Source organism: Aquarana catesbeiana, linkage group LG01 (assembly GCF_042186555.1).
Source record: "Aquarana catesbeiana isolate 2022-GZ linkage group LG01, ASM4218655v1, whole genome shotgun sequence".
In the NCBI taxonomy this organism is placed as follows: domain Eukaryota; kingdom Metazoa; phylum Chordata; class Amphibia; order Anura; family Ranidae; genus Aquarana; species Aquarana catesbeiana.
This window is the reverse complement of record NC_133324.1, coordinates 201,642,526-201,664,594: the sequence shown is the minus strand read 5'-3', so window position 1 is coordinate 201,664,594 and position 22,069 is coordinate 201,642,526. Positions and strand designations below refer to the sequence as shown.

Sequence of the window (22,069 nt, the reverse complement as noted above, 5' to 3'; positions counted from 1 at the left end):
GTGAGAGTTTCCTCCAACCTTCCAAACACATGCTGGTAGGTTAAATTGGATGTAAACCCTTTCATGATATAAGATGAAACAAACCCTCCTACATAAGTTTTACTTGTTTATCTGCAGTCTTCTCCTCTCTACACCCCTTCAGAAGGGCTTATGTTAAAAATCTTTCTTCATCTGTCAGCAGCACAGAGGAGGGGCAGAGAGACTGCAGTTACAGTATGTGTAAGAGCTGATTGGAGTTAAGGAACACACCCCCTTTACACAGCAGAAGAACTGTGCTCTGAATAGACAAGCTACATTCTGAGCTCTCCCCCCGCCTTAGAATTGACTCATGCTGAGAACAGAGGAAGGAAGCACTAGAGAGAAATGACATTTAGAGCTTTGGAGAGAGATAAGTAAACACTACAGATATATGTGCTTTGCTCAGATTCAGTGACTCAGATTTACAACCACTTTAATTGGCTCCTGTCCAAACCAGCCCTAGTATTTGTATGCATGCATGTAAATCAGAGACCTTGGATTGTAAACTCCTTAAGGGCAGGGACTAATGTGAATTTACAATATGTAAAGCACTACGGAAATTCTCAGCGCTATATAAATGCCTGTAATAAATAAATGACCAACCTACAAAGATCCTCCTGTAAGCACCAAACCAATCGAATCACGTATACAGCACACACACTACACTCTATTCTATCATTCCTTATTCACATGGCAAATTGCTTAAAATTCATTATTTCAGTAATCCACAACACAATTAAGATATTAACAGAGAAAAATAAGAAATACAATTTTCAACAACAAAATCCAAAACACATATTGGCCCGATACATAGATCGTAACAGACAACATGACTATAATTACCAGAAAACATCCCGAACAAAAACGCGACAAGTAATTGAACTTCATGTCTAATCAAGAATGTGCCACAAACCAAACAAAATCAAAATATTTTGAAAATACTTAAATTGATGTGAAATCCATCCAGGGCTTTAGGGAAAACAGTATAGAGGGTCAGCAATAGTTCAAAGCGGCTGGATTAAATCCAACTCCAACTCTGAGCAGCTGTTGGAAGATGCATATGTACTTCTTTCAAAGCCCAGTTGGTATAACAGCTGTTGACGTGCCATCAGTGTTTTATTATAAGTTATTAAAGTGCTGTAGCAGAAGCTACATGAAAACATCTACAAAACTAAAATATTTTTTTTTTTTTTTTTTTTTTTTTAATAAGAGGAGTCAACCACTCATCATATCTAAAATACAGTGAACCATGCAAGTCAGTATGGAGTTCATCTCCCCATGCATTTTGGAATTCAGCCCTATGATCATACAAAGCCTGGGAAACAATCTTATAATTTAGCAATATTAACATTATATAAAGTTTATCTGCTGCCAAGATTGATATAACAGAAGGCCTAAGCACACAGCTTCTATTCTCCTCTAGAGGGCCTCCATACCCTGAAACTTGGCTTGTTTCCCACAGCTTCCTGCTCCTCTCTTCTAAACCATCACGAGTTACCAACAATGAGGTTCAAAAGATGCCAGAGCCAGGTGTTACCTTTCCCAGAGAAAGTTGACAGTTATATACTAAAGCACTGTGGGTTTCAGGGGTCTTACAGTAATCTAGAAGAGAGGAGAAGATGCCAGATATGGCACTGACATCCCAATTTGGACATGAATATGAGCCCATCAGCCATTTTGAAACTGTAAAAGTCTTTAATTAGCAAGATAAAGAAAACAATGACAATACCACTGCGGCCAAAAAGGATACACTCGCTGAACAGGGTAATGATAGCTGGCTAGACTGAGCCCCAGAAGAAGAAACAATAGTGAGCGAGAACTGTCAAGGACCAGTTTGGACAACAGACTCAGGCGAGTTCCTTTTGCTCAGAAAGCAATAATATTTGCTTATAAAGATCTTAAAGCGGAACTTTACCCATAAAAACTTGATAAACAATGTTCTTTATCAAGAAACATACATGTCACAATATTAGGCCCTATACACACCATTAGATTTTCTGCAGATATTGGTCTTCAGATTTACCAAAACCATGTAGTGCAAGGGCCTGCCTGAGTGCATACAAATTGAAACTCTTAAAGTTTGACCTCATATTATATGGTTTTGGTAAATCTGAAGACAAAAATCTGCAGAAAATCTAAAAGTGTGTATGGGGTCTAAATCGTGCTCCCAAAATGTGTGTGCGCTGTAAATTGCCTCCATCATGGCTCAGGTTTCTTCTTGCTGGAGGCTGCCATTTTGCTGAAGCTCGGAGCCCCTGAACAGCAGTAAATCTCTAGGCCAGGGGTCTTAAAACTGGTGGCCCTCCAGCTGTTGCAGAACTACAAATCCCATCACTTCTCTGCCTGTGGGAGTAATGCTTGTAACTGTCAACCTTGCCATGCCTCATGGGACTCGTAGTGCGAGTTTGAGACCCCTCCTCTAGGCTGTCAGTAAATCAGGCACAATGCCAAAAATAGAGCACAAATGAGCATGTGCAGAGCAGGGTAAGACAATGTATTACTGGGTTCTAAACAGTTTTTAATGCCATACCTGCAAAAGGGGCCAGCCTGAAGTGATCTAGCAGGACTTAATTTTCTGACTAAAGTTCCACTTTAACAAAAGGAAAAAAATGTGCAGGATAGGTTAGAGAGGGTAGAAGTTAGGAGAGGGTTAATATTTGGCCAGAAATTGCCTTGAAATCAGGTCAGAAAGTCTGTTAATACCTTCTTCTGGCCAATAAACAGAAAAAGAAAGGCATCCTGTGGTCTCTGCCAACACGCAGACCTTTTTTTTTTTACTTTTAAGTATTTATGAATGTCCAAAAGGTTAGCCCTAAAAAGCGTATCTAAATCCAAAAAGGTTTCCTTTTGGTTTTGGATAAAGTAGGAAAGGGTAAGCAATTCTGTTAGGTTGTCATGGTAACTATTGTCATAAAGGAATATAAAAATGTATGAGTGGTCATCAGAACAGTGCTGCTCATTGTGAGGCTGTTGGAACTCAGTCCAAGTGGAACTGGTCTAAGTGGTGAGTTAAAACCAGAGAGGGGGACCTTGAGTGGAGAGTGAAAAAGTCTTGCTTTTTGATTGCTGGGTTGCATTTTTGGGGCTTTTTCGTTTAGTTTTTCAATCACCTTTTTCTGTCACTTTTTAAATAGTTTTTTTTGGGGGTTCCTTCAGACTACCAATTAAGGGGAGTGGTTAATTGCTCACAGGTGCTTGAGGCCTATATAACTTTGTGTAGGACTCATACTGAGCCTGCTCATTGTGAGGCTGTTGAAACTCAGTCCAAGTGGAACTGGTCTAAGTGGCGAGTTAAAACCAGAGGGGGGACCTTGAGTGGAGAGTGAAAAAGTCTTGCTTTTTGATTGCTGGGTTGCATTTTTGGGGCTTTTTCGTTTAGCTTTTCAATCACCTTTTTCTGTCACTTTTTAAATAGTTTTTTTTGGGGGTTCCTTCAGACTACCAATTAAGGGGAGTGGTTAATTGCTCACAGGTGCTTGAGGCCTATATAACTTTGTGTAGGACTCATACTGAGCCTGCTCATTGTGAGGCTGTTGAAACTCAGTCCAAGTGGAACTGGTCTAAGTGGTGAGTTAAAACCAGAGGGGGGACCTTGAGTGGAGAGTGAACAAGTCTTGCTTTTTGATTGCTGGGTTGCATTTTTGGGGCTTTTCCTCGTAGCTTTTCAATCACCTTTTTCTGTCACTTTTTAAACAGCTTTTTTTTTTTCTTTGGTTCCTTCAGACTACTAATTAAGGGGAGTGGTTAATTGCTCACAGGTGCTTGAGGCCTATATAACCTTGTGTAGAATTCATATTGAGCCTGCTGGAACTCTGTCCAGGTGGAACTGGTCTAAGTGGTGAGTTAAAACCAGAGTTTAAAACAGGAGGTTATAACAGGGGTCATAGTACCTGTGTAGTGTGAGTACCTGAGTGTTGTCTGAGTAGTGTGTGTGGATCGTTAGTACTTGTGTATTGTGTACTGTATACTTGTGTATTGCGAGTGCACGTAGGTCTGTGAGTACCTGTGTTTTGTCTTGTTGTGTACCTGTGTATTGTCTTGAGTATTAGTGCCAGGAAGCTAGCTGTTAGGTAATTTGGACAGGGTATAATCCCCAGTCCTCACTGAATTTAATAGGTACGATGCCCGGCGGGCGTGGAGAGGAGACTCTTTTTACATCTTGCTGCATGTATGCATTCCTTGATCATCCGATCGAGGGCGAATACTGCTGTGCAAAATGTAAGCACATTGTTTCCCTGGAAGCCCAGGTTCTGAATCTGGGGAAGCAACTGTCAGCACTGAGAAGTCCCTCCATACTAAAGGAGAGCCAGGAACGTACACGGCAGGGGCCAGCACAGAGGCGGGTGGAGACAAAGAGGTGCAGGCACTAGCAAAGAGTAGATGGGTGACAGTCAGGAAGGGTAGAAGGGGGAAGTGCCAGGGAGGCCGATCCAGGACTGGAGCATCCCAATAAGTACGCTCCATTGAGTGACATTGGTGAAACCAGTGAGGGACCAGCACTGCTGGAGCTGAGGGACTCTCCTAGCTGCCGGGGGAAGAACTTCTCCAGTGAGAGTGGGGGGGCAGCGAAGGGAAAGGAAAGACAGATTCTGGTGGTAGGGGACTCAATTCTTAGAAGGAGAGAGAGGGCAATCTGTAACCAAGACCTGAAGCGCCGAACAGTATGTTGTCTACCGGGCGCTCGGGTTCGGCACATCACGGATCTTGTGGACAGATTACTGGGAGGGGCTGGGGAAGACCCAGCTGTCATGGTGCACGTTGGTACCAATGACAAAGTCAGAGGCAGATGGAGTGTCCCAAAGAATGATTTTAGGGACTTAGGAGCTAAATTGAGGAAAGGGACCTCCAAGGTAGTATTCTCAGGAATACTACCGGTACATTGAGCCACACCAGAAAGGCAGAGGGAGATTAGGGAAGTAAACAAGTGGCTGAAGAGCTGGTGTAGTAATGAGGGGTTTGGGTTCCTGGAGGACTGGGCCGACTACTCAGTCGATAACCGGTAATATAGAAGGGACGTACTGCACCTAAATGAGGAGGGTGCAGATCTGCTGGGAATGAAGATGGCCAAAAAGTTAGAGGGGATTTTAAACTAGGCGATGGGGGGTAGGGTCCAGAGGTAGAGATAGTCAGCGCAGAAGATATTCCAGAGGGTAGTATTGGGGGCATTAGTGGTAGGTTAACCAAAGTACAAACACGTAAGTAACAAAAAAGTAAGTATAGTAGCAAGTCCTAGTTGCAATCTCGAAACACCCAATACAAGGACAATATGCGACCGGTCTAAACTATGTGGCATGTTCACCAATGCCAGGAGCATGGCGGACAAGATGGGTGAACTAGAGATACTGTTGTACGAGGAGGATTTGGATTTTGTGGGAATTTCAGAGACCTGGTTCAACAGCTCTCATGATTGGCTGGCAAACATTCAAGGGTATACCCTTTACCACAAGGATAGAGAGGGTAAAAAAGGGGGAGGGGTATTCCTATATATCAAGAATAATGTACAAGTGAATGTGAGAGATGACATCACTGAGGGAGCTAGGGAGGAGGTGGAATCCTTATGGGTAGAGCTCCAAAGGGATGAAGCTAAGGGGAAAATAATACTGGGAGTATGCTATAGGCCCCCTAACCTGAGGGAGGAAGTGGAGACAGATCTCCTATCACAATTTGGATTAGCAGAAAGGATGGGAAGTGTTATCATAATGGGGGATTTTAATTATCCAGACATAGACTGGGCGGAGGGAACCGCGCATTCATTTAAGGCTCGCCAGTTCCTTAATGTCTTGCAGGACAATTTTATGGGTCAGATGGTAGACGCACAAACGAGAAATAAAACTGGATCTACTGATTACCAACAATACAGACCCGATCACGGATGTGGAAATACGGGGCAATTTAGGCAACAGCGATCACAGGTCAATTAGTTTCAGTATAAATCACACAAATAGGAAGCATAAAGAGAAAATACAAAGACACTGAATATCAAAAGAGCCAACTTCCCTAAACTACAAACCTTGCTAAAAGGCATAAATTGGGATAAAATATTAGGAACAAAGAATACAGAGGAGAGATGGGTTTGCTTTAAGAGCATATTAAATAAGGGCATTAGCCAATGTATCCCATTGGGTAATAAATTTAAAAGAGCAAACAAAAGCCCTGGATGGCTTAACTCCAATGTAAAAATGCATATAAAAGCAAAAGGAGAAGGCCTTCAAAAAATACAAGGTTGAGGGATCATCATCAGCATTCAGACTTAATAAAGAATGCAACAAGAAATGTAAGGGTGCAATTAGGACGGCTAAGATAGAACATGAAAGACACATAGCGGAGGAGAGCAAAAAAAAATCCCAAGAAATTCTTTAAGTATGTAAACAGTAAAAAAAAGGAGGACAGACCATATTGGCCCCATAAAGAATGAGGAAGGACATCTGGTTACAAAGGATGAGGAAATGGCGAAGGTATTTAATTTATTCTTCTCCTCAGTCTTCACGAGTGAATCGGGGGGTTCAGTAACCAAAACTGCAGTGTTTATCCTCATGACACAACACAGGAAGCACCTCCATGGTTAACAGAGGACGGAATTAAAATTAGACTTGAGAAACTTAACATTAATAAATCACCGGGACCAGATGGCTTGCATCCGAGGGTACTTGGGGAACTCAGTCAAGTGATTGCCAGACCGTTGTTCCTAATTTTTACAGTCTACTGACTGGAATGGTACCAGCTGATTGGAGAAAAGCCAATGTAGCACCAATATTTAAAAAGGGCCCAAAATACATCCCCGGGGAATTACAGACCAGTTAGCCTAACATCGATAGTATGTAAACTCTTGGAGGGGATGATAAGGGACTATATACAAGATTTTAGTAATAAGAACGGTATCATTAGCAGTAATCAGCATAGATTCATGAAGAATCGTTCTTGCCAAACCAATCTACTAACCTTCTATGAGGAGGTGAGTTGCCATCTAGATAAAGGAAGGCCCGTAGACGTGGTGAATCTGGATTTTGCAAAAGCATTTGACACACTTCCCCATAAACGTTTACTGTACAAAATAAGGTCCGTTGGCATGGACCATAGGGTGAGTACATGGATTGAAAACTGGCTACAAGGGCGAGTTCAGAGGGTGGTGATAAATGGGGAGTACTCGGAATGGTTGGGGGTGGGGTTCCCCAGGGTTCTGTGCTGGAACCAATCCTATTTAATTTGTTCATAAACGACCTGGAGGATGGGATTAACAGTTCAATCTCTGTATTTGCAGACGATACTAAGCTAAGCAGGGCAATAACTTCTCCGCAGGATGTGGAAACCTTGCAAAAAGATCTGAACAAATTAATGGGGTGGGCAACTACATGGCAAATGAGGTTCAATGTAGAAAAATGTAAAATAATGCATTTGGGTGGCAAAAATATGAACGCAATCTATACACTGGGGGGAGAACCTCTGGGGGAATCTATGATGGAAAAGGACCTGGGGGTCCTAGTAGGTGATAGGCTCAGCAATGGCATGCAATGCCAAGCTGCTGCTAACAAAGCAAACAGAATATTGGCATGCATTAAAAAGGGATCAACTCCAGAGATAAAACGATAATTCTCCCACTCTACAAGACTCTGGTCCGGCCGCACCTGGAGTATGCTGTCCAGTTCTGGGCACCAGTCCTCAGGAAGGATGTACTGGAAATGGAGCGAGTACAAAGAAGGGCAACAAAGCTAATAAAGGGTCTGGAGGATCTTAGTTATGAGGAAAGGTTGCGAGCACTAAACTTATTCTCCCTGGAGAAGAGATGCTTCAGGGGGGATATGATTTCGATATACAAATACCGTACTGGTGACCCTACAATAGAAATAAAACTTTTTCGCAGAAGAGAGTTTAACAAGACTCGCGGCCACTCATTAAAATTAGAAGAAAAGAGCTTTAACCTTAAACTACGTAGAGGGTTCTTTACTGCAAGAGCGGCAAGGATGTGGAATTCCCTTCCACAGGCGGTGGTCTCAGCAGGGAGCATAGATAGCTTCAAGAAACTATTAGATAAGCACTTGAATGACCGCAACATACAGGGATATATAATGTAATACTGACACATAATCACACACATAGGTTGGACTTGATGGACTTGTGTCTTTTTTCAACCGCATCTACTATGTAACAGGAAAATGGGGGAAAACTTCCTACAAGGAGATTAGTTGTGGTGAACTCTGTGTAAAGCCCCATACACACGGGCAGAATGTCGGGAGACATTTGACAGTACAAAAAAATACCGGCCCACGTTCTGCCCGTGTGTATGTCGGTCATTCGGCCAGCTTCTGTTGGATGTGCATGCTGGAAAACCAGCAGCCGACCGACTCCCGATCAGGGCTCTCAGCCAATGGCAGAGAGCCCTGATTGGAGTGTTCTGGTGGGGGGCCGTCCCCCTGTCAGAACACAACAGCTCAGCGGGGTGAGATGGCTAGACTAAAAAAAATGGTGGACAGTAACGCTAGATTGAGTGATAAGATAAAAGGATATATGGCAACTGGAATAACCGAGATACACACATGTGTGTTTGGACATGCACAAATGAATATTAAATTATGTAGTCCATATAGTCCGTAATTTTTGATTAGCACCATGAAAATTCTGTAAGTAGAATAAAAGCAGAGTGGCGCCAGACTTAGTGCAGTATAAATCATGGGTTTAATGATTAAAACAAGTAGTAACTCACAAATAGGATGAATCAAATTGGCATGGGTGATGAAATTGCCAGTCCTGGAAACTCTAGAAATCATCCGGTGCCATTTTGCGGTTCACGCTGGTCACGGCCGTGATTGGCGGCTTCCTGCTTCCTGGTCCTTAGTTGTCTCTGGATCCATTGCAACACCATATGTTCCCCAGGCTGCCACGGCTATCAGGACGATTGATGAAATCACCAGTCCTGGAAACTCTAGAAATCGTCCTGATAGCCGTGGCAGCCTGGGGCACAGATGATGTTGCAATGGATCCAGAGACAACCAAGGACCAGGAAGCAGCCGTTCATGGCCGTAACCAGCGTGAACCGCAAAATGGCGCCAGATGATTTCTAGAGTTTCCATGACTGGCGATTTTATCACCCATGCCAATTTTAGTCATCCTATTTGTGAGTTACTACTTGTTTTAATCATTAAACCCATGATTTATACTGCACTAAGTCTGGTGCCACTCTTATTTGAGATAGCAAGACTGACCTTGCATAGTTAGAACATCGCCTCCCGGTCGGCGCTATCAGTTTTTTTATAGTGCAACCCCGCAGGGTTGCACGAAAGAAAAAACTGTAGCGTGTATCCATCTTTAGTGAGGTTTTCCACATCTTGCAGAGATTTATCACTTCCTATTGTGTCTGAGACAGGCAGGAAAGGTAGTGATCCCAATCGAACAAGATCAAAAATATACCTGACCGATGCTGAAAATAAATAAAATAAAAAGGGTGTATTGGAGCAACATTTAAAAAAAAAAAAAAAAAAACCTGAAGTTCTGTTGCTCCAACACACCCTTTTTATTTACGGTATTTTTTAACATGCTCATGATCCAAAAGCCCACCTGACCCACAGAGTAGGTCAATATTTCTGATTTTGGAATGCCTCAGTTTTGAAATTTTATTTGCCAGTTCACTGTATTTGTAGAATCATCCAATTTGGTAGAATCATTGATTCATCACTTACTATAAAAAGGTAAAAGACAAGCTTGCAAGTCCATATTCAAACAAATGATTCACCTGGAATGTATATTTACAGGTAAATAAATACACATATAATAGGTGACAGGGTCTCACTGTATACTAAGCTGGGCAGCTCAGTGCAAGAATTTCGGCAATGTCAGGACTCCTGCGCATGCGCAGGAGTGACGTCATTATGGCCCAGCCAAAGGAAGTGGCCAGGGTACAATACCAAGACATCTTCAGCTACTGGGCTGAAGATGTCAGTGGCCGGTGAGGAGCTCCGGGACATCACAGCGCTGGAGAGAAGGGGAGTATAGTTCTGCTTTAGGTATAAAGAGGCAGGGCAACAGCTCTATATAGACAATGTCATTATGCCCTAAATGTTCAAAGTGAGAATGTTTCACTTTAAAATTAAGGTAAACTCTAAGGAAAGTTCCACTCTTCTCCTCTCCCCTAGATGAGAAGAACATAAGCTTGGCTCGCCCCCTGCCCACAAGCTCCTGGGACACACCACACATGCCAGAAGGCTGCGGGACCAGCCTTCAAGTGCCATGCACCTCAAACATGTACAGTGGCCACGGACATCAGAAAGTCACAGTTGGCTCCCACATCCAAGATGGGGGTGCCAAGTAACCAAAGCCTGGAGAAGGATTGGCTCCAGTGAAGACAAAGCTGAACTCCTGTCTGTTAACTACCTCAATACAGGGCACTTTCACCCCCTTCCTGCCCAGTCCATTTTTCAGCTTTCAGCACTGTCACACTTTGAATGACAATTAGGCAGTCATGCTACACTGTACCCATATGAAATTTTTAACATTTTCTTCACACAAATAGACCTTTCTATTGGTGGTATTTAATCACTTTTTTTTTTTTTTTGAGTATAATATTAAAAAAGCCCGAAAATTTAGAAGGGAAAAAAAAAACAAAAAAGGCTTTCCTTAGTTTGTCAGTAAATTTTGTAAAGAAGTTAATTTTTCTCCTTCACTGATGTGCGCTGATGAGGCTGCACTTATGGGCACTGATTAGGTGGTACCAATGTGCCACACTTATGGGCACTGATAGGTGGCACTGATGAGCAGTCACTGAAAGGCAGCTATGACTGGCATCACTAATGGGCACTGCTGGCGCTTTGCTGTAATTAGGGCACTGATTACCAGTGCCTCGATTACCTGTCTTGGTGTCCCCTGCGAGAAGATGCCGCTGATTGGCTCTCCTCACCACACACACAGTCAGCGTGAGGCTATGAGAGCCAATTACCGGCACTTCCGCATTTACAAGTGACCAGCTGTGATTGGACACAGCCAATCACACGGTTAAAGAGCCGCGTAATTGGCTCTTTACAGAGATCGGGTCACGCCGTGTCCTAGGAACATGGCGTGGCTGCGATCACCGTGCACCCACGCGAGAGCGACCATTCTGCAGCAACGTCATTTGACGTCCACCCAGAACAAGAGCCGCACTGCTCCTCCATCATTTGACAGTGGGCAGGCGGCAAGTGGTTAAAAGTCATCAGCTACAGTATTTGTATTGTTATACAGTAGTCAAAGCAAAAAATAAAAATCTAAACAAAGATTAGCCAAAGTAGACAGCAAAGACTCTGTATAAAATGCATAATTAAACACCCACAATTTGTGTGTATAAATTATTCATTTGCTCTTATACCACCCAGGATTTTCTAAATTAGCATTTTATTTGATGAATTCAAAGACAACTTTAAATCTATTAAGATTTTGTTGTTTTGTAAATAATTACCTGAAAACTTAAAGTAACATCATTTAAATGTTACCAAAATCTGTAAGTATTATTAAAAACCATGGGTTTGATTTAGTAAAACACTAAACTGGAGAGTGCAAAATCTGGTGCAGCTCTGCATAGAAACCAAGCTTCCAGGTTTTTTTGGTCAAAGCTTAAAGCGGTTGTAAACCCTGCTTTGTCTATAATAAGGCTTACCTGTAGGTAGAATGAATATCTCTTAAACGTGCACTGTTTAGGAGATATTTACCTTGGATGCAGCCACTGGTGTCAGCGGCGTATGCGCTCTGAAGGTGCGACATACCACACTGGACCTTTCAGATCCGAGGGCTCCCGCGCCTCCAACTACTCATAGCGCCAGAGTCGGCGATCCTGGAAGAAAGGATGGGAGATGTCAGCCCTCAGCAGTGAGCGTGCACTGCTGGAAGAGCTTTGTTTTAAGGTATTTTATAATGTACTAGTATGCGATGCATACAAGCACATTATGCCATTGTCTTGCAGGTTTTTTTTTTTCTAGTTAGAAGTCCATTGGCTACCATGCACAGCTGCACCAGATTTTGTACTCTCCAGTGTTAGCAAATCAACCGCCATGTTTACATCCATATTTTACATCCATTAAAAGAACATTTAGGACACTTCATTAAACAAACTCCACTTTTGTTGAGAAAAAAAAACACATTCCTCTCTAAGTGATCTATGTACAATGCAAGCATTTTAGCAAGCATTGTTGCAGATTCCTACCTTTTGCTATTCTGAAGAAATAACCGTTTGTCTGTGTCCATGTGGAAAGTGATAATTATGAAACCACTACCATTAGATACAATCAGCTGCTGCACCTGCAGGGCTCAATGAAGAAAATTACAGGGTCTGCATTCCTTCAGACATGATTTTCCTTCAGACATGATTTCAAAAATTACATTTTTGTTGCAGGGGATGCCTGAAATCCGACTTGTATCTTAGTGCAGACTTCTGGGAAAATTGGTGAGCCAATCACAAAAGCAGGAAATTGTTTATGGGGGGGGAATTCTGTGTACAGAACACCTCCAGGCTGCCATATTGCATTTACAGAACATTACAGTGCTGCAGACTGAACAGGAAACCTAATTTTTAATAACATTCAATTACAATATGACTTATGTCGCAATTGTATATTAGTTTGCTTTTTTTTCCCTACGAAAGTGTAGTTACCCTTTAACAATCTTTATAATTCTGTTAGGAATAGGGATTGTTTCTACCACTTAAAAAAAAAAAAAAAAAAATTACAAAAATAGAAGGGGGGGGGGGGGGATTAGACAATTAGAGAAGATTTTAAAATTGCATCCATAATCAATCAAGAAATCAGTCAATACCAATAATTTTTACACTATTAGTAATGGAAGTAGGAGTTTCTGGATTTAAATGTAGATCAAGGTCACAGTAAAGATCCTAACCATACTGAAGTGTACAGGGGCTCTTACTGGCAGCTGTCTTACATAAAGCAGTCCCTAGGGAGTGCTTCTGGTGAAGTTAGAGGTACAGGAAAAATCAGGTGAACAAGATCAAAAGTCAAGACACCATGAAGGATTTTTTCATCGTAAAACGACAAAAAGGCATTTTAAGGCTTTGTTTACATTTCTCACACAATTAAAGGATAAGCGCAATTTAAAACAAAGTGTATAATACCCTCTCTGCCCCTTTCTCCTGACCCAACCACCCACTCTCGCCCTCCACAGATGCTTACTTACCTCAATCTGTTGACCGCAGTTCTGCTGTTTGTTTACATCCAGCAGTGCAAGTCTTCATTGTCCTGGCTGTAACTGAATATTAGTGCCAAACAGGCTTCTATAGGGATGCATCCCATGGCTGAAGATGGTCAGAGACCATCCCATATAGGTCCATGGATATGAAATGCAGACGTGGCCAGGAAAGCGAAAACTTGTGGCACCAGATTTAACATAACGGTAGAAACACAGCCATCAGTTCAGAAGGTAAGTATGCATCTGTATAGAGGAAGGCTGGGTTAGTTTAGGTCAGGGGGAAGGAGGCGAAAAGGATTAGTGCACTTTTTATTAAAGTGAACTTCTCCTTAAAGTACACTGCCATGCAGATTCTAAGGCTTTATGCACACGGGCATATGAATTTATCCGCCTATTACGTTGTCAGAAAAAACACCTCTAATCTTGAGGTTTTTCACTTTTTATGCGCGTTCATATGTGTATGGCATTTAGAAGCGCTTGAGCATAAACTCATTCTATGGCTAGAACATTCATGTATTTTAGCCACTGCAATAAATTTGCATGCATAAGCATGTATTTTTTTTACTCCTGTGTGCATGAGGCCTTACCAGCAATTTTAAGCCTTGATGAAGAGCGCCTACTAGAACCCGCAAAATTGTTGGCTGACATTTTATGAATAAAGTCTGCAATGTTTCATTATTTGGTCAACAGCTCCTCTTTTTTGGGTACCCAAGAATTTTTACACATCTGTATACAGTAAACATGAAGTCTGCTGCCAGTTCAGTGGACTAAATGTTTGGACTTCTGGCAGTGTTGATCTCCTGGGTCCTATGCAGCTCTCACTTGTTCTTTTCTCTGAGCACCACGACATTGCTGTAATCTGTAAGGGTGGAGGTCAGAGAGGAAACAGTAAGAGCTGCATAGGACCCAGGAAACAGGACACCCAAAAGCAGGGGTCCTCAAACTACGGCCCGCGGGCCGAATCCGGCCCTCCAGCGTTTTTTATCCGGCCCGCGGACTGCCTCTTTAACATCGCAGCACTCCCCCCCTCTGCTACCTCCATCACACAGGACGGGAAACATGACAGGCCCGGACAAAGGACCTTCTGTGCTAAGAAGCAGGTGATTGGTTACTAGGCATCGGAGCGGTCCCAGGAACCAATCACCTGCCCCTCACTTCCAAAGTCCCGCCCTCCGTCCGGACCTACCATGCCTCGCGTCCTGCGTGATACAGGTAAGTGCTGAGTGGGAGTGCTGTGACATTATACAAGGGGCGGCAGTGTAATATTGATGAGGGGAGTCTATGATATGGGGGATCTGTGATATGGGGAGATCTGTGATGGGGGGGGGGGGATGTGTGATGGGGGGATGTGTGATGGGGGGATGTGTGATGGCGGAGTCTGTGATGGCGGAGTCTGTGATATGGGGAAAGTATGTGATATGGGGAAAGTATGTGATATGGGGAAAGTATGTGATATGGGGGAAGTATGTGATGTGGGGCTTTGTGATGGAGAGGAGTTTGTGTTGGGGGGCTTTGTGATGGGGGGATCTGTCATGGGGGGGCTTTGTTATGGGGTGAGTCTGTGATGGTGAGGGGGGGGGGGGGTCTGTGATTGGGAGTGGTTCTGTAATGAGGGGAGTCTGTGAAATACTGATAAGTTCATATTGATTAAAATTGTTCTTTATTTTAAATATTGTACTGTTTTTTTCCTGTTTTTTTTTTTTTTTGCACTACAAATAAGATGTGTGCATAGGAATTAGTTCATATTTTTTTAAACTATAGTGTGGCCCCCCCAACAGTCTGAGGGACCGTGAACTGGCCCCCTGTCTAAAAAGTTTGAGGACCCCTGCCCAAAAGTGTCAGTTTCCTTTTTGACTTCATCATAAGATTTCTCCGATCCAAAATATCATTCAAGAATGCAGGCAGAAGGAAAGGCAGAGGTTACAGAGTTCTTTTACAGGTTATACCTTGGCTCAAAATATTTACTATAGCGACAGGGCCACTTTAAGGATTAAGGTTTAGGATTAGGATTAAGGTTACAATTTATAATTGGGTTCATAACATGCTTAAACTGGCCATATCTTGTGCGAATTTCGTCTGGTTTCCAACGAACAAGCTGAAAACACCCTTCGGCTAAAAAATAGAAAAAAGCCAAATAGGAAAACGATCGGCCAAACAGCAGCTCCATCGAATCAGGGGCAGCCCCTGTTTGGGTACTCTGAAAGCTGCCACCTGTTAGAATAATGAAGCATTGGAATTGTCTACCCACACTGTATTGCATGTATGAAGGAATCTGTAGGCTGAACAAAAATAATCTATTAGTGTATAGTGAGCCATAGTGGTAAGTTTATGGCTTCCATTTGGCCCACATACCTTAAGGTGACCCAGTTGGCGGGTGGGTGAGTTTATAGAATCAGCCTACTGTTTAAAAAAAGAAAAAAGAAAGAAGGATAGGCAGCGCTATAGCAGGTGTGTTGAAATTTCATTCTCTTGCAGCTCTCTGGAAGTTGAAACTTTCCAACACCACCAGGTATCTCACAGTGTGTCTCCACTGGATGCTGTGGTTCCTCCTGCTGACCCCTATATATCCCACTATGTCATATAGCTATGTACAGGTCAATGGGAGAAACCATAGTGAAGCTGGGATTAGGATGGCAACCCCAGGGCCAGCAACTAAAAAAAAAAAAAAAAAAATGACTGTTGCCTTATTTCTATACTCATAGGTTCACTTTACAACACCACAAAAATTTTCATTTAATAAATGAATGAAGGTCACTGATGCTGAGACAAGGTGAAACCCTCAATTGTTATGCCTTTGACTATCAAGCCTCATCTAATGTTAAGAAAGTACTGCTTGGTAAGGTTGTGGAAATGTAAACAGATCTAAAGGGTCACATTAATTTTAGTCTCAAATGGTTTCTACCACGGTTTGAGGAACATAATCAAAGGCAACAAAATCTTTGAATGTGACTTCAAAAAATGATATACAACAAAGAGTGCAAGCTGCATGTGCTGAGGGGGAAAAAAAAAAAAAAAATCACCAGAATGTGCGTTATTGAAAATCATTTAAAATGTGTGTGCAATTATAGCAGGAGCCTTCCATTACTGATACAAAACAAAATTGACCAGCAGCCTCCTACAATCCATAAAACATAGCCCCTATAGAGTGCAATCAGTTTTTAGGATTAAGTTTGTGTATATATATTATCTGGATGGCCGCACACCGGACGAAATAACATGTGCCTTTTTTGATAAAACTGGATCATAAAGTGCACAGGACACTACAGCAGGAATGTACAAGCATAGCAGTTGACGCGTTTCACACTTATACTAATTGCTTACTCATAACTTTACAGCTATGAGTAAGCACTTAGTATAAGTGTGAAACGCGTCAGAAGCTATTCTGTACGTTCCTGCTGTAGTGTCCTGTGTACTTTATGATCCAGTTTTATCAATAAAGGCACATGTTATTTCGTCCGGTGTGCGGCCATCCAGTTAATTTCGCTTATTCCTGCCTGTCTCAGCATTAGCCAGCACCTGGGGCTCGTCCCTCTTGGAGGTAAAGAATCCATCCATTTGTCAACTGGTCTAGATCTACCTGAGCGGTGGAGTTTTCTTCACATGCATATACACACATACAGTTCATTATATATTTGGACACAGACACAATTTTAGATTTTTTTTTTAGGCATTTACCAAAACATATTGAAGCTATAGTTATAATGGATATGGGCTGAAAGTGCACACGCTCAGGTTTAATTTGAGGGTATGTACATGCAAAATCAGAGGAAGGGTTTAAGAATTACAGCTCTTAAAAATAGCCACTCCCCCTTTTTCAAGGTACCAAAAGTAATTGGTCAATTGAATAAAAAGTGTTCCATGGCCAGGTGTTGGCTACTCCTTCCTTATTCCTTCATCGATTAAGGTAAATGTTCTGGAGTTGATTCCAAGTGCGGTATTTGCATTTGGAATGTATTGCTGTGTACTTACATCATGCGCTCAAAGGAGCATCCATGCAAGTGAAACAGGCCATTGTAAGGCTTCAAAAACTGAAGAAATCCATCAGAGAGATACCTTCAACATTAGAAGTGGCCAAATCAACAGTTTGATACATTCTCAGGAAAGAAGAACGCACTGGTGAACTCAGCAACATAAAAAAGGCCTGGAAGTCCACGGAAGACAACAGTAATGGATGAACGCAGGATCCTCTCGATGGTAAAGAAAAAAAACAAACATTCACAACATTCAGACAAGTGAAGGACACTCTCCAGGAGGTGGGCATATCATTGTAAAAGCCTACAATCAAGAGAAGACTTCACGGGAGCAACTACAGAGTTCACAAGGTACAAACCATTCATGAGCCTGAAGAATGGAAAAGTCAGATTAGACTTTGCCAAAAAACATCTAAAAAAGCCAGACCAGTTCTGGAAAAGCATTCTTTGGCTGGATGAAACTAAGATTAATCTGTACCAGAATGACAGGAAGAAAAAAGTGTGGAGATGGCTTGGAACATCTCATGATCCAAAGCACACCACGTCATCTGTAAAACATGGTGGAGGCAGTGTGATGGCATGGGCATGCATGGCGTCCAGTGCCACTGGGTCATTGGTGTTTATTGATGATGTGACAGAAGACAAAAGCTGCTGGATGAATTCTGCAGAGTTTAGAGATATACTGTCAGTCCAGATTCAGCCAAATGCAGCAAAGTTCACTGTACAGATGGACAATGATCCAAAACACACTGCAAAAGCAACCCAGGAGCTTGCAAAGGAAAAGAAGTGGAATATTCTACCATGGCCGAGTCAATCACCTGATGTAAACCCAAACGAGCATACATTTCAGAGAGAGCATTGGTGGGACTTTGAGTGAGGTATAAGGGGGCCGCTCAGGTACCCTCCTCCATCCCAGTTAGATAATATTAAAAAGGAGAAAAAAATGGAACTGCGCTAATGAAACAAATTATATGAATGACAACCAGCCATCATACAGTGCAAAACCTTGTGAAAGATATATAAAACATGCATATAATACACATCACTGAGCATAAGCATTTGAATAAACGTACAAAAGTGCTTTTTCATGTGCAATAGTGTAAATTATAAAATGCTGTGTTAAAGTCCATACAATAAATGGGATAGGTCACCCAAGTGTTGATTGAAATGTAAACAATCTGGATGATTGAAAATAAGGTGTTAGATCCACCACCACCAATAGAGATACTGGCCGCTTACCAGAAACCCATGACCCCCCACTACAGAGGATCTGGGTAGGCTGTTAAAATGATTGTTCCGAACCACCATCAAGGGACCGGATAGTAATGCTCCGATGGGATAATGGGGGCCTGGATGTCAGATGGATCAGCAGCACAATAGCAGGGCGTCAAACTCTCGGCAGCGGGGTTAATGTTTCTCAGTGCTGGGGCTGAGGAATGTGTCCCCCCATAGCAGGCTGTATCCTCTTCTCTCCCTTCCCTACCAGTAGCAGAGTTGAGTGCGGTGAGGCCACCGGTGGGTTCCTGTACTCAGAACAGCACCAATCAGCACTGTGCAGACACAGATCATACATCAGCAGAGTACTAGAAACTCCTCAGAACTTTCCCTGAGGAGAGCAAAGGCCTGAGAAGTGACATGTGACCTCAGAACAGCAATGATTAAATAAGTCCCACCTTTGATGCGATTACTGAGAGTTGTAGATCTGTGAAGGAAGTTACACGGAGGTTGCTGTTTGTGATGACGAGGGGTTCCAGGGAGCTGGACTTGCCGGATGTTACTGAGGAATATCCATACATGCTTAATCTGTACAGCCTTCTAGTAAGCAGACTACATTATTACGTGGTGACAAGTGCCCTTTCACATCTACAATTATCTGGTGATTGGACTTCAGACTTTTCTGGACTGTTTTTAGGGCCGCAATATATTTTTTCTGTGTATAAAAACGGTTGCAGTTCCTAAAATTTGTACTTGATATTTATGTTCAACACCTTGAATTGAAGCTGAAAGTCTGCACTTCAAATTCATTTGAATTGTTTTGTTTTAATTTTATTTTGGTGGCATACAGAGCCAAAAGTATGAAAATTGTGCCTGTGTCCAAATATATATGGACCTAACTGTGATATATATAGATAGATAGATAGATAGATAGATAGATAGATAGATAGATAGATAGATAGATAGATAGATAGATAGATAGACATATACATATATACACACACACACAGTATCTTACAAAAGTGAGTACACCCCTCACATTTTTGTAAATATTTTATTATATCTTTTCATGTGACAACAGTGAAGAAATGAATGTAAAGTAGTGAGTGTACGGCTTGTATAACAGTGTAAATTTGCTGTCCCCTCATAATAACTCAACACACAGCTAAGTGAGTACACCCCTAAGTGAAAATGTCCAAATTGGGCCCAATTAGCCATTTTCTCTCCTCAGTGTCATGTGACTCATTAGTGCTACAAGGTCTCAGGTGTGAATGGGGAGCAGGCATGTTAAATTTGGTGTCATCGCTCTCACTCTCTCATACTGGTCACTGGAAGTTCAACATGGTACCTCATGGCAAAGAACTCTGAGGATTTGAAAAGAAGAATTGTTGCTCTACATAAAGATGGCCTAGGCTATAAGAAGATTTCCAAGACCCTGAAACTAAGCTGCAGCATGGTTGCCAAGACCAAACAGCATTTTAAACAAGACAGGTTCCACTCAGGTTCCAGAACAGGCCTCGCCATGGTCGACCAGAGAATTTGAGTACACGTGCTCAGCATCTTATCTAGAGGTTGTCTTTGAGAATAGATATATCAGTGCTGCCAGCACTGCTGCAGAGGTTGAAGGGGTGGGGGGTCAGCCTGTCAGTGCTCAGACCATACGCCGCACAATGCATCAAATTGGTCTGCATGGCTGTCGTCCCACAAGGAAGCCTCTTCTAAAGATGAGGCACAAGAAAGCCTGCAAACAGTTTGCTGAAGACAAGCAGACTAATAACATGGATTACTGTAACCATGTCTTGTGGTCTGATGAGACCAAGATAAACGTATTTGGTTCAGATAGTGTCAAGTGTGTGTGGTGGCAACCAGGTGAGGAGTACAAAAACAAGTGTCTTGCCTACAGTCAAGCATGGTGGTGGGAGTATCATGGTCTGGCATGAGTGCATAGATAGATTTATGCATTGCATGTATCTATGGTCGCCGCTGCCACCCCCTATTCAGTTGTCGGGCGCCAGACACCTGAATTACAGCAGCAGGGTTTTTGTTGGAAGCGCCGAGTAGAGCCGTAAGCTCTAATCAGGGCGCCATTTTGGAAGCTTCCAATAGGCTTCCAAAATGGTAAACAGCGGGAGCCATGCTGTGCGTTCGCCGTTTACTCAGGGTTGTGTGAGGAAAGCGAATAAATTGCTTTCTAACACAGACCCGCCTCTCAGCCAATCAGGTGCTCGGGTCTGGTTACCTGTCACCTGACTGGCTGAAACAGGCACTGTGATTGGACGCCTGATAGAGAGGGCCGGCGACAAAGAGGGACGTGGAGGATGCCACTGTGACCCGCTGCGAGACAGGCAAGTCCCGACTCCCGGGCGATGCACACTGGCGGCATTTGATGGGGAACACTGGCGGCAATTGATGGGGAACACTGGCGGCAATTGATGGGGCACATATCATACACACACATACATACATACATAACACACACATACATGATTTCACGTATGCGCCAAACAGAGATCAAGACCAGATTAGTTAAACTTAAACTCAACCACTCCTCCAATGCTAGAATTCTGGGCACGAATATGGAAGCATTCATTCCTGACATTCAAAAATAACACTTTTACAGCAATGAATTAATGGATGCATTAACGGTTGTGTATTATACAGATTGTACCTATGACTGTACATAATCATGCACATCTTCACTGCATAATGACACTAAGGTCAAAATGAAGGTGAAACATCCTCCTAACATATAAAACACTGGTTTCTCAATCTTATTTGATTATCCCCCGATGTATTAGTCACAGAAATAATCCAAACTAAATAAACTGATTGCAATTACATTCAAAAAAGTGAAAACAAAAAAAAAGTTTATGAAATATAAAATACCTGTTGAATTTCCTTTTAGCAAATGATTTCTTATTTTGCATTTTGGCATTTATATATTTTATTCCATTACCATATATGCAAAAATATTATAACCTGCTTAAAGTACAAGAGACTCATTCATCTAAAGGCTGAAAATCTAGTCATTGAAAACCACAAATTTTATTTAAAGCCACATGGGTAGCCATGCTCCTAATCCTACCCAGAATCTGTTGGAAGCAAAGCTATTTCAAGCAGCTTTTAGGAACTTAAGACAATTTCTGCTTTATTGGTTGAAACTTGAGCAGTGGGTGGCTCCATCAGCACCACGCGGCTCGAAAAAGTTGATGATAAAACCAAAGCCATGCAGAAAATTTTCGTCGGAACAGTGACTACATCAAATGAGATGCTAAGCATGGATGGATAGCTAGTCTTTGTTCAAGTTAAAGGGGGTAAGGGGCAAGAGAAGCACTATTCTACTGGTCAAAACTGCTAGCACAGCAAACGGGTTTCCCACAGAGTGCATTAAAGAAAATAGGGTAGACACAATTTTTGTTTTTGCACCCATCGATGAGAACGCTACACATTTATTCACTTATGAATGCTGTTAAAAATGCATTATTTATTTGTACCTTCCAAATTTCTGATTCTTCATGTGATTCCATGCTGCTCTAGTAACCAGGAATGACCCTCTCAAGTGAACTCTATGAATAATATCTGGTGAAAGGAGAAAATGATCAAGAAATTTAATTCATTGATGCAATGCAGCAATGATTATCAGTCTGTCTGAAATAAACATAACAGGCTACCCTGTAATAAGCTCGCCTATTGCCCTCAAATTCAGAAAT

The 22,069-nt window shown here is 42.2% G+C and overlaps 1 protein-coding gene across 1 annotated transcript in view; it reads right to left on the bottom strand.

The window, feature by feature from the left end:
* HSD17B4 (hydroxysteroid 17-beta dehydrogenase 4) overlaps positions 1-22,069 on the bottom strand; it is a 516,553-nt gene that overhangs the window by 357,133 nt on the left and 137,351 nt on the right. The window contains exon 7 of the mRNA XM_073624673.1: positions 21,854-21,938. Within this exon, the coding sequence (XP_073480774.1) occupies positions 21,854-21,938 (85 nt within the window). The remainder of the gene's footprint in view (positions 1-21,853; positions 21,939-22,069) is intronic.